Source organism: Lonchura striata, chromosome 21 (assembly GCF_046129695.1).
Source record: "Lonchura striata isolate bLonStr1 chromosome 21, bLonStr1.mat, whole genome shotgun sequence".
Lineage (NCBI taxonomy): Eukaryota > Metazoa > Chordata > Aves > Passeriformes > Estrildidae > Lonchura > Lonchura striata.
In genome coordinates this window covers 1,564,557-1,577,295 of record NC_134623.1, presented here as the reverse complement: position 1 = coordinate 1,577,295, position 12,739 = coordinate 1,564,557, and the positions used below count along the sequence as shown (strand labels likewise).

Sequence of the window (12,739 nt, the reverse complement as noted above, 5' to 3'; positions counted from 1 at the left end):
GGCGAGCACCACCGGGAGCGGCACCGGGGCCGGAACCGGGAGCGGCACCGGGAGCAGAACCGCGGCGAGCACCACCGGGGGCGGCACCGGGGCCCGGGCTCCTTCCGGCGGCGGCGGCGGAAGAGGCGGTGGCGGCGGCGGGGCCATGGCGGACCCGCGGAGACCCGGCAAAGTGGCCAGGTGGGACCGGGGACAGCGGCAGAGGCGGGCAGGGAGCCCCGGTGCGCCGGTGCCCCGGTGTTCCGGGGTCCCGGTGCCCCGGTGCCCCGGTGTGCCGGTGTCCCGGTGCCCCGGTGTCCCGGTGTCCCGGGAGCCCCGGTGTCCCGGATCCCCGGTGTCCCGGTGCCCGGTGCCCCGGTTCTCCGGGAGCCCCGGTGTCCCGGATCCCCGGTGTCCCGGAGCCCCGGTGTCCCGGTGTCCCGGTGTCCCGGAGCCCCGGTGTCCCGGTGTCCCGGTGCCCCGGTGTCCCGGTGTCCCGGATCCCTGGTGTCCCGGTGTCCCGGGAGCCCCGGTGTCCCGGATCCCCGGTGTCCCGGTGTTCCGGTATCCCGGGGTTCCGGTATCCCGGGAGCCCCGGTGTCCCTTTGCCCGGTGTCCCGGGCCGCCTGCCGGATCCCCGGTGCCCCGGTGTCCCAATGTCCCGGTGTCCCGGTGTCCCTTTGCCCGGTGTCCCGGTGTCCCGGATCCCCGGTGCCCCGGTGTCCCAATGTCCCGGTGTCCCGGTGTCCCAATGTCCCGGGATCCCCGGTGTCCCAATGTCCCGGTGTCCCGGTGTCCCAATGTCCCGGATCCCCGGTGTCCCAATGTCCCGGGATCCCCGGTGTCCCGGATCCCCGGTGTCCCAATGTCCCGGGATCCCCGGTGTCCCAATGTCCCGGGATCCCCGGTGTCCCAATGTCCCGGATCCCCGGTGTCCCGGCAGGTACAAGCCCCCGGCCACCGAGAGCAACCCGGCGCTGGAGGACCCGACCCCCGACTACATGAACCTGCTGGGGATGGTGTTCAGCATGTGCGGGCTCATGCTCAAGGTGCGCCTCGGGGCACCGGCACCGGCACCGGCACCGGCACCGGGACCGGAACCGGGAAGGGAACCGGGATGGGAACCGGGATGGGAACTGGGAGGGGAACGGGGATCAGAGCCGGGATCGGAACAGGGATGGGAACCGGGATGGGCTCGGGATGAGAACCGGGAGGGGAACGGGGATCAGACCGGGATCAGACTGGGATGAGAACCGGGAGGGGAACCGGGATCAGACCGGGATGAGAACCGGGAGGGGAACCGGGATCAGACCAGGATGAGAACCGGGAGGGGAACCGGGATCAGACCAGGATGGGAACCGGGATGGGAACCAGGATGGGAACCGGGATGAGAACTGGGATGGGAACCGGAAGGGGAACCGGGGTCAGACCGGGATGGGCTCCGGGATGAGAACCGGGATTGGAACCGGGATGGGTTCCAGAATCTGGGGGTCTCTCGGGGTGTCTCGGGGGTCTCAGGACATTTCGGGGGTCTCCCGGGGCCGTCCCGGGGGTCTCAGGGCATTTCGGGGGTCTCCCAGGGGTCTCCCGGGGGTCTCAGGGCATTTCGGGGGTCTCCCGGGGGTCTCCGGGGGTCTCAGGGCATTTCGGGGGTCTCCCGGGGGTCTCCGGGTCTCCCGGGGTCTCAGGGCATTTCGGGGGTCTCCCAGGGGTCTCCCGGGGGTCTCAGGGCATTTCGGGGGTCTCCCGGGGGTCTCCCGGGGGTCTCAGGACATCCCGGGGGTCTCAGGACATTTCAGGGATCTCAGGACATTTTGGGGGTCTCATGGAGCCGTTGCGGGGGTCTCAGGGCATTTCGGGGGTCTCCCGGGGCTCTCCCGGGGCCACCCTGGGGGTCTCAGGACATTTCGGGGGTCTCACGGGGGTCTCCCGGGGGTCTCAGGACATTTCGGGGGTCTCACGGGGCCATCCCGGGGGTCTCAGGACATTTCGGGGGTCTCCCGGGGGTCTCCCGGGGGTCTCAGGACATCCCGGGGTCTCAGGACATTTCGGGGGTCTCCCGGGGGTCTCACGGGGCTCTCCCGGGGGTCTCCCGGGGGTCTCCCGGGGGTCTCCCGGGGGTCTCACGGGGCCATCCCGGGGGTCTCCCCAGCTCAAGTGGTGCGCCTGGATCGCCGTCTACTGCTCCTTCATCAGCTTCGCCAACTCGCGCAGCTCCGAGGACACCAAGCAGATGATGAGCAGCTTCATGTGAGCCCCGGCGGTCCCGGGGGGTCCCGGGGGGTCCCGGGGGGTCCCGGGGGGTCCCGGGGGGGTCCCGGGCCCAATTTGGGGGTCCCTGACCCCCCGTCTGCCTCTGTGCCCCGCAGGCTCTCCATCTCGGCCGTGGTCATGTCCTACCTGCAGAACCCCCAGCCCATGTCCCCGCCCTGGTGACGGGGATTTTGGGGAGGGGGTCTCCCTGGTGGGGGGGGGCAGTCAAATGGGTCTGGGGGGTCCCCGCGATGGGGGCAATAAAAGTGGGGGGGGGTCCTGGCAGTGTCTGTGGTCGGTTTGTACCCGAACAGGGCACGGGGGAGGGAGGGACGGGGAGGGGGAGTCCTGGGGGGCTCCGGGGGCGTTTGGGGGGTCTGAGGGGGTTTGGGGGGGTCTGAGGGGGATTTTGGGGGGGTCTGGGGGGATTTTGGGGGTCTGAGGGGGAGTCCTGGGGGGCTCCGGGGCCTTTGGGGGGTCTGAGGGGGTTTGGGGGGGTCTGGGGGGATTTTGGGGGTCTGAGGGGGAGTCCTGGGGGGCTCCGGGGCCTTTGGGGGGTCTGAGGGGAGTCCTGGGGGGTTTTGGGGGGGATTTTGGGGGTCTGAGGGGGAGTCCTGGGGGGGTTTTGGGGGGTCTGAGGGGGAGTCCTGGGGGGCTCTGGGGGGGTTTTGGGGGGTCTGAGGAGCTCTGGGGATGTTTTGGGGGTCTGAGGGGGTTTGGGGGGCCTGGGGGGTTTGGGGGGGTCTGAGGGGGCTCTGAGGATTTTTGGAAGGTCTGAGGGTCTCTGGGAGGGTTTTGGGGGGTCTGAGGGGGAGTCCTGGGGGGCTCCGGGGGAGTTTTGGGGGGTCTGAGTGGGTTCTGAGGGGGTTTGAGGGGCTCTGAGGATTTTTGGAAGGTCTGAGGGGGGTTTAGGGGTCTCTGAGGATTTTTGGGGGGTCTGAGGGGTTTGGGGAGGGACACGGGGGGCACTGGGAGGGAACTGGGGGCACCGTTCCTGTTCTCATATTCCCGGTCCTGCTTTTCCATTTCTATAGTCCCTGTCCCATTCCCAAATTCCCAGCCCCACATTCCCACATTCCCTGTCCCACCCCCATATTCCCATTCCCATATTCCCTGTCCTATTTCCATATTCCATCCCATATTCCCTGTCACATTCCAAAATTCCCGTTCCCACATTCCCATTCCCACATTCCCATTCCCATTCCCACATTCCCATTCCACATTCCCATTCCCACATTCCCATTCCCACATTCCCATTCCCATTCCCACATTCCCATTCCCATTCCCACATTCCCATTCCCACATTCCCATTCCCATTCCCACATTCCCAATCCCACATTCCCATTCCCACATTCCCTGTCCCATTCCCATTCCCACATTCCCATTCCCATTCCCACATTCCCATTCCCACATTCCCATTCCCATTCCCACATTCCCACATTCCCATTCCCACATTCCCATTCCCATTCCCACATTCCCATTCCCATTCTCACATTCCCATTCCCACATTCCCATTCCCATTCCCACATTCCCATATTCCCATTCCCACATTCCCATTCCCACATTCCCATTCCCACATTCCCATTCCCATTCTCACATTCCCATTCCCACATTCCCATTCCCATTCCCACATTCCCATTCCCATTCCCACATTCCCATTCCCACATTCCCATTCCCATTCCCAATCCCACATTCCCATTCCCACATTCCCATTCCCACATTCCCATTCCCTGTTCCCGTCATTCCCAATTCAATCCCTCATTAATCCTTCCCGGGCCTTTTCCCGGTGCTGCCCGGAGCCAGCGGCAGTTCAGACACAACTTCCCAAAATTCCTCCTCCTCTGCCACTTCCCGGGATCCGTGCCCGTTCCAAATTTCCCATGGGATGCCTGCCAATTCCTGGGATCCATTCCCATTCCTGGGATCCATGCCCATTCCAAATTTCCCGTGGGATCCCTGCCAGTTCCCGGGATCCGTGCCCGTTCCCAATTTCCCGTGGGATCCCTGCCAATTCCCAATTTCCCATGGGATCCATGCCCATTCCTGGGATCCATTCCCATTCCCAATTTCCAGTGGGATCTGTGCCCATTCCCGGGATCCGTGCCCGTTCCCAATTTCCCATGGGATCCCTGCCAATTCCCAATTTCCCATGGGATCCCTGCCAATTCCCAATTTCCCGTGGGATCCCTGCCAATTCCCAATTTCCAGTGGGATCCCTGCCAATTCCTGGGATCCATTCCCATTCCTGGGATCCATTCCCATTCCCAATTTCCCGTGGGATCCCTGCCAATTCCCGGGATCCATGCCCATTCCCAATTTCCCGTAGGATCCGTGCCCATTCCCGGGATCCGTGCCCGTTCCTGGAATTATCCCAAACCTTCAGGACAATCCCAAATCTTCCATCCCCTCTGGATCTCCATCCCTTCTCTCTTTTCTTCTTTTCCATCCTTTTTTTCCCACCCTTTTCCATCCATTTTCCTCTCTTTTCCGTAATTTTTCCCCCTTTTCCATCCATTTTTCCCCTTTTCCATCCATTTTTCCCCTTTTCCATCCATTTCCCCCCATTTTTCCATCTTTTTTCCCCCCATTTTTTGCCTCTTCCTCTTTGGTAAAACAAGCAGGGGGAAAAAAGCAAGAAAATATCAGAGAAATCCTGAGGGAGTGAGAAATTAAAATATTTTAAATTATTTTTTAAATAATTTTAAACCGGGCAATAAGGAGCAGGGGGGGAAATTATCAACTGCCACCAAATGCCAGAGATTTTTTTTTTATTTATTTGCCATTGAAATAAAGATGGAATTTGGCCCCAAAATATCCCCCCCAAAAATAAAAATACAGAAAAACCCAAGGCAGAGCAGCTCCATGCGCCATGAATCCGATGGAATTCCGGAAGAGCCAAGGAGAAGGAGGAAAAAGAGGGGAGAAAAATCGCAGAATTGGGGAAAAAAAAATATCCAGTGAGCTGGGGGGAAAAAATGGAAATAAAGGGGGAAAGAGAGGGGAAAAGGGATAAAAAGGGGGAAAAATAGAAATAAAAAGAGGGAAAAAAGGCAAAAAAAGAGGGGGAAAAAAAAGGGGAAAAAAATTTAAAAGTGGGAAAAAAAGAGGGGGAAAAAAGAGGGCAAAAAGATTTTAAAAGAGGGAAAAAAGGTAAAAAAAAGAGGGGGAAAAGGTAAAAAAAGAGGGAAAAAGAGGGAAAAAAGATTAAAAAAAGGAAAAAATATTTTAAAAGAGGGAAAAAAGGAAATAAAGAGGGAAAAAAGATTTTAAAAGAGGGGAAAAATATTATAAAGGTGGAAAAAAAGGTAAAAAAAGAGGGAAAAAGATTTAAAAAGAAAGAAAAATATTTTAAAAGAGAGAAAAAATAGGGGGAAAATGTAAAAAAAAGAGGTAAAAAAGTTTAAAAAAGAGGAAAAAAGATTTAAAAATAGGGGAAAAAAGAGGAAATGCAACATTGGTGCGGAAAAAAAGGGGAAAGATAAAAGTGGGAAAAAAAGATTTAAAAATAGGGAAAAACGGGGGGAAACACGACATCGGTGCGAAATAATGGGAATAAAGCAGAGTTTGAGTTTGGGGTGAGAAATGGGAATTTCATCCTCGCATCCCTCCGGAATGGAGCCGGCGGCGGAGGGGAAGCGCGGAAACCAAAAATTCCGGAATTTTCTCCCCTTGCCAACGTCCAAGGGGAGAAGCCAGAAACCAAAAATTCTGGAATTTTCTCTCCTTGGCCACGTCCAAGAGGGGAAGCCAGAAACCAAAAATTCCAGAATTTTCTGTCCCTTTGGCCACATCCAAGAGGAGAAGCGTGGAAATGAAAAATTCCGGAATTTTCTCTCCCTTCGTCCATGCCCAGGAGTGGAAGCCATAAACCCAAAATTCCGGAATTTTCTCTGCCTTCGTCCACGCCCAAGAGGAGAAGCCATAAACCCAAAATTCCGGAATTTTCTCTCCCTTCGTCCACGCCCACGAGTGGAAGCCATAAACCCAAAATTCCGGAATTTTCTCTCCCTTCGTCCACGCCCAAGAGGAGAAGCCATAAACCCAAAATTCCAGAATTTTCTGTCTCGTTGGCCACACCCAAGAGGAGAAGCCATAAACCCAAAATTCCAGAATTTTCTGTCTCGTTGGCCACACCCAAGAGGGAAGCCATAAACCCAAAATTCCGGAATTTTCTGTCTCGTTGGCCACACCCAAGAGGAGAAGCCATAAACCCAAAATTCCGGAATTTTCTCTCCCTTCGTCCACGCCCACGAGTGGAAGCCATAAACCCAAAATTCCGGAATTTTCTCTCCCTTCGTCCACGCCCAGGAGTGGAAGCCATAAACCCAAAATTCCGGAATTTTCTCTCCCTTCGTCCACGCCCAGGAGTGGAAGCCATAAACCCAAAATTCCCGGAATTTTCTCTCCCTTCGTCCACGCCCAGGAGTGGAAGCCATAAACCCAAAATTCCGGAATTTTCTCTCCCTTCGTCCACACCCACGAGTGGAAGCCATAAACCCAAAATTGCAGAATTTTCTGTCTCGTTGGCCACACCCAAGAGGAGAAGCCATAAACCAAAAATTCTGGAATTTTCTCTCCCTTCGTCCACGCCCAAGAGGAGAAGCCATAAACCCAAAATTCCGGAATTTTCTCTCCCTTCGTCCACACCCAAGAGGGGAAGCCATAAACCAAAAATTCTGGAATTTTCTCTCCCTTTGGCCACATCCAAGAGGAGAAGCGTGGAAATGAAAAATTCCGGAATTTTCTCTCCCTTCGTCCATGCCCAGGAGTGGAAGCCATAAACCCAAAATTCCGGAATTTTCTCTGCCTTCGTCCACGCCCACGAGTGGAAGCCATAAACCAAAAATTCCAGAATTTTCTGTCCCTTTGGCCAGGCCCAAGAGGAGCAGCCATAAACCAAAAATTCCAGAATTTTCTCTCCCTTCGTCCATGCCCACGAGTGGAAGCCATAAACCCAAAATTCCAGAATTTTCTCTCCCTTCATCCACGCCCAGGAGTGGAAGCCATAAACCCAAAATTCCGGAATTTTCTCTCCCTTCATCCACACCCAAGAGGAGAAGCCATAAACCCAAAATTCCGGAATTTTCTCTCCTTGGCCACACCCAGGAATGGAAGCCATAAACCCAAAATTCCGGAATTTTCTCTCCCTTCATCCACGCCCACGAGTGGAAGCCATAAACCCAAAATTCCAGAATTTTCTCTCCCTTCGTCCACGCCCACGAGTGGAAGCCATAAACCCAAAATTCCGGAATTTTCTGTCTCGTTGGCCACACCCACGAGTGGAAGCCATAAACCCAAAATTCCGGAATTTTCTCTCCCTTCATCCACGCCCACGAGTGGAAGCGCGGGACGCCTGACCCCCGAACTCCCGCGCGTCCTCCCGTTGCCGTCGCCCCTCAGAGCTCGCCGGCGGCGCCCACCACGTGGAAGAGCGTGACGTTGTAGAGCACCTGGTGGCCGTTGTTCCAGGTGTAGAGCATCCTCTCGCGGGGGTTGTAGTCCAGCATGGAGATGTGCGAGTACTGGTTGTGGAAGGGCACGTCGGTGTACTCGTAGCTCGCCGTGTCCGTGTGGAAGGCGAAGTAGACCTTGGCGCCCGCCAGGTGCGAGTTGGTGACGTAGAGCACGCCGCAGATGACGAAGGCCTCGCCGGCGCTGCGCTTGGGGTAGCCGGTGTCCCAGGTGCGCAGCACCTCCAGCGTGCGCGGGTCCACGCGGCTCAGCACGATGTTGCCGGCGTTGCGCTCGGTGGCGTAGACCGCCCAGAGGCCGCTCTCGTCCGCCATGAAGTCGATGTCCGAGAAGCCGCCCCACGAGTAGGGGAAGGTGTTGTTGTAGCCGGCGCCGGGCAGGCTGCGCTGCGCCAGGACGCTGCGCGAGCGGAAGTGGTAGCGCACGGCCACGTTGCTCTGGAACTTGTTGTAGTACAAGGAGCCGTTGAAGACGACGTGGCCCGTGCCGGCCCAGGGGTGCGGCAGCAGGTGCTGCACGAAGTTCTGGCCCGAGGCGAAGTCGCCCAGGCTGCGGAACTCCAGCACGCGGCGGCCCTTGTAGTAGCCGTCCATGTACCATACCTGGGATGGGGAAAAATGGGGAAAAAAGGGGAAAAATGGGGGAAAAATGGGTTAAAAAGGGGGGGAAATGGGGAAATGGGAGTAAAGTGGGGGGAAATGGGGAAAAATGGGGGGAAAAGGGGAAAAAAAGGGGGAAAAAAGGTGGGAAATTGTGGGAAAATGGGGTTAAAAGGGGGGAAATGGGGAAAAGAGGGGGGAAATGGGGGAAAAATGGGGGGAAATGGGGGAAAAATGGGGAAAAAAGGGTGGGAAATGTGTAAATAGGGTAAAAATGGGGTTAAAAAGGGGGGGAAATGGGGAAATGGGAGAAAAAGGGGGAAATGGGGAAAAATGGGGAAAAAATGGGGTTAAAAAGGGGGGGAAATGGGAGAAAAAGGGGGGGAAATGGGGCAAATGGGAGTAAAGTGGGGGGAAATGGGGGAAAAAGGGGGGAAATGGGGGGAAAAATGGGGTTAAAAATGGGGGAAATGGGGGAAAAATGGGGAAAAAAGGGGGGGAAATGGGGGAAATGGGGGGAAATGGGGGAAATGGGGGAAAAATGGGGAAAAAGGGGGGGAAGGGGAAAATGGGGGGAAAAAATGGGGTTAAAAAGGGGGGAAAAAAGGGGGAAAAATGGGGTTAAAAGGGGGGGAAATGGGAGTAAAGTGGGGGGAAATGGGGGAAAAGGGGGGAAATGGGGGGAAAAATGGGGTTAAAATGGGGGAAATGGGGAAATGGGGGAAAAAGGGTTAAAAAGGGGGGAAATGGGGAAATGGGGGGAAAAGGGTTAAAAAGGGGGGAAATGGGGAAATGGGGGGAAAAGGGTTAAAAAGGGGGGAAATGGGGGATAAAGGGGGAAAAAGGGGGGAAATGGGGGGGAAATGGGGGAAAAGGGGGAAATGGGGAAAAAATGGGGAAAAAAGGGGGGGGAAGGGGAAAATGGGGGAAAAATGGGGTTAAAAGGGGGAAATGGGGGAAATGGGAGTAAAGTGGAGGAAATGGGGGGAAAATGGGGTTAAAAAGGGGGGAAATGGGGAAAAAAGGGGGAAAATGGGGGGAAGGGGAAAATGGGGGGAAAAATGGGGTTAAAAATGGGGGAAATGGGGGATAAAGGGGGAAAAATGGGTTTAAAAGGGGGAAATGGAGGGAAAAAGGGGAGAAATGGGGGAAATGGGGTTAAAAAGGCGGGAAATGGGAGTAAAGTGGGGGGAAATGGGGGAAAATGAGGTTAAAAAGGGGGAAATGGGAGTAAAGTGGGGGGAAATGGGGAAAAAACGGGAAAATGGGGTTAAAAGGGGGGAATGGGGAAAGGGGGGAAAATGGGGTTAAAAAGGGGGGAAATGGGAGTAAAGTGGGGGAAATGGGGGGAAATGAGGGGATAAAAGGGTTAAAAATGGGGGGAAAAGGATTAAAAGGGGGAATGGGGGAAAAGGGGGAAAAAAGGGTTAAAAATGGGGGAAATGGGGTTAAAAAGGGGGTAAAGTGGGGGAAATGGGGGGAAAAGGGTTAAAAGGGGGGAAATGGGAGTAAAGTGAGGGGAAATGGGGGGGAAAAGGGGAAAATGGGGTTAAAATGGGGGAAAAAGGGGGAAAAAAAGGTTAAAAAGTAGGGAAATGGAGTAAAGTGGGGGAAATGGGGGGAAAATGGGTTAAAAGGGGGGAATGGGGGTAGGGGAAAAGGGGGAAATGGGGTTAAAAGGGGGGAAAAGGCGGGAAAATGGGGTTATAGTGGGGGGAAAAGGAGGAAAAAAGGGGGAAATGGGGTTAAAAGGGGAGGAAATGGGGTTAAAAAGAGGGAAAATGGGGAAAGTTGTGGTAAAAAGGGGGAAATGGGGGTAAAGTGGGGGAAATGGGGTTCAAGTGGATGGAAATGGGGTTAAAATGGAGGAGATGGGGTTCAAGTTGTTGGAAATGGGGTTAAAATAGGAGGATAAAGGGTTAAAATTGAGGAAATGGGGTTAAAATTGAGAAACGGGGTTCAATGGAGGAAATGGATTGTCCCAATTCTTCCTCAAATCCCAAATCCCAGATTTGAGGACCCCCAGAAAATTTTCGGAGGGATTTTAGATTCCATTCCAGGCGCCAAATCCAAAATCCGTGATTTGGGAACCCCAAAAATGCCCCGTGGATTCCCAGCCATGTGCCAAATCCACGGATTTCACCCAGGAAATTTCCGGGATTTGCTCAAATCCCCCTCAAATCCCAAATCCAAGATTTGAGGACCCCCAGAAAACTCTGGGAGATTTTTGGGAGAGATTTCGATTCCAGGTGCCACATCCCAAATCCATCATTTGGGGACTCCAAAAATGCCCAACCAGGTGCCAAATCCACGGATTTTCACCAGGAAATTTCCGGGATTTTGCTCAAATCCCCCTCAAATCCCAAATCCAAGATTTGAGGACCCCCAGAAAGTTGTGGGAGATTTTCGGGAGAGATTTTCGATTCCATTCCAGGTGCCACATCCCAAATCCATCATTTGGGGACCCCAAAAATGCCCCATGGATTCCATTCCAGGAGCCACATCCGTGGATTTTCAGGCATCCCCGTGCCCGGAAATTGCCGGGATCTTCCCAAAATCCTCCCAAATGCCCGAATTTTTGGGGGGAGATGCCGTTTTTTGGGGAGGCCTCACCCGGCTGTCGGCGCTGGGCGTCACGGTGTCCGTCATCCAGGAGCCGAAGCGCGAGCCCGAGGCGCGGACGGTGACCGGGCTGCTGACCCCCGTCAGCTTCCCGCAGCCTGGAAAAGCGGGAAAAGTGGGAATCCGGGAATTCGGGAAGCGGGTCTGGGGGGAGCCGGGAATCGGGGCAAACGGGGGTTCGGGGGAGTCGGGGATGGGGAAAAGTGGGAAATGGGAATTGGAAATTGGGGAAATGGGAATTGGAAATTGGGGAAATGGGAATTGGAAATTGGGGAATGGGGTTAAAGGGAAATGGGAATTGGAAATTGGGGAAATGGGAATTGGAAATTGGGGAAATGGGGTAAAGGGAATGGGAATTGGGGAAATGGGGATTGGAAATTGGGGAATGGGGTTAAAGGGAAATGGGAATTGGAAATTGGGGAAATGGGAATTGGAAATTGGGGAAATGGGAATTGGAAATTGGGAAATGGGAATTGGAAATTGGGGAAATGGGAATAAAGGGAAATGGGAATTGGAAATTGGGGAATGGGGTAAAGGGAATGGGAATTGGAAATTGGGGAAATGGGAATTGGAAATTGGGGAAATGGGAATTGGAATTGGAAATTGGGGAAATGGGAATTGGAAATTGGGGAAATGGGAATAAAGGGAATTGGAATTGGAAATCGGGGGAAATGGGGTTAAAGGGAATTGGAAATTGGGGAATGGGGTAAAGGGAATTGGAATTGGAAATTGGGGAATGGGGTAAAGGGAATGGGAATTGGAAATTGGGGAATGGGGTAAAGGGAATTGGGAATTGGAAATTGGGGAAATGGGAATGGAATTGGAAATTGGGGAAATGGGAATTGGAAATTGGGGAATGGGGTAAAGGGAATGGGAATTGGAAATTGGGGAATGGGGTATAAGGGAATGGGAATTGGAAATTGGGGAAATGGGAATTGGAATTGGAAATTGGGGAAATGGGGTTAAAGGGAATGGGAATTGGAAATTGGGGAAATGGGAATTGGAAATGGGGAATGGGGTAAGGGAATTGGAAATTGGGGAAATGGGAATAAAGGGAATTGGGAATTGGAAATTGGGAAATGGGAATTGGAATTGGAAATTGGGGGAAATGGGAATAAAGGGAATTGGAATTGGAAATTGGGGAATGGGGTTAAAGGGAATTGGAATTGGAAATTGGGGAAATGGGAATAAAGGGAATTGGAATTGGAAATTGGGGAAATGGGAATTGGACTTGGAAATTGGGGAATGGGGTTAAAGGGAATTGGAATTGGAAATGGGAAATGGGAATTGGAAATTGGGGAATGGGGTAAAGGGAAATGGGAATTGGAAATTGGGGAAATGGGATAAAGGGAATTGGAATTGGAAATTGGGGAAATGGGAATAAAGGGAATTGGAATTGGAAATTGGGGGAAATGGGAATTGGAATTGGAAATTGGGGAAATGGGGTTAAAGGGAATTGGAATTGGAAATTGGGGAAATGGGAATAAAGGAATCGGAATTGGAATTGGGGAAATGGGAATAAAGGGAAATGGGAATTGGAAATTGGGGAAATGGGAATAAAGGGAAATGGGAATTGGAAATTGGGGAAATGGGGTAAGGGAATTGAATTGGAAATTGGGAATGGGGTAAAGGGAATTGGAATTGGAAATTGGGGAAATGGGAATTGGAATTGGGAAATGGGAATAAAGGGAATTGGAATTGGAATTGGGGATGGGGTATGGATTGGATGTTGGGGTATGTGGGGTTGGGGGGTTTGGGTTGGGGTTTGGGGGGTTTGGGGGGTTTGGTTTGGGGTTCTGGCTTTGGGGGGTTTT

General features: G+C 53.9%; 2 protein-coding genes across 2 annotated transcripts in view; one reads left to right on the top strand and one right to left on the bottom strand.

The window, feature by feature from the left end:
- The first annotated feature begins 57 nt into the window (after positions 1 to 57).
- On the top strand, positions 58 to 2,511 carry WDR83OS (WD repeat domain 83 opposite strand). Its single transcript, XM_077787747.1, has 4 exons — positions 58 to 180; positions 923 to 1,028; positions 2,132 to 2,229; positions 2,349 to 2,511. The coding sequence occupies exons 1-4, from the start codon at positions 146 to 148 to the stop codon at positions 2,413 to 2,415; spliced, it is 306 nt and encodes a 101-aa protein (XP_077643873.1). The 5' UTR covers positions 58 to 145; the 3' UTR covers positions 2,416 to 2,511.
- A 4,700-nt stretch (positions 2,512 to 7,211) lies between these two features.
- The window catches only part of OLFM2 (olfactomedin 2), a 19,861-nt gene continuing 14,333 nt past the window's right edge, over positions 7,212 to 12,739 (bottom strand). The window contains exon 7 of the mRNA XM_077787750.1: positions 7,212 to 8,306. Within this exon, the coding sequence (XP_077643876.1) occupies positions 7,629 to 8,306 (678 nt within the window). The 3' untranslated portion in view covers positions 7,212 to 7,628. The remainder of the gene's footprint in view (positions 8,307 to 12,739) is intronic.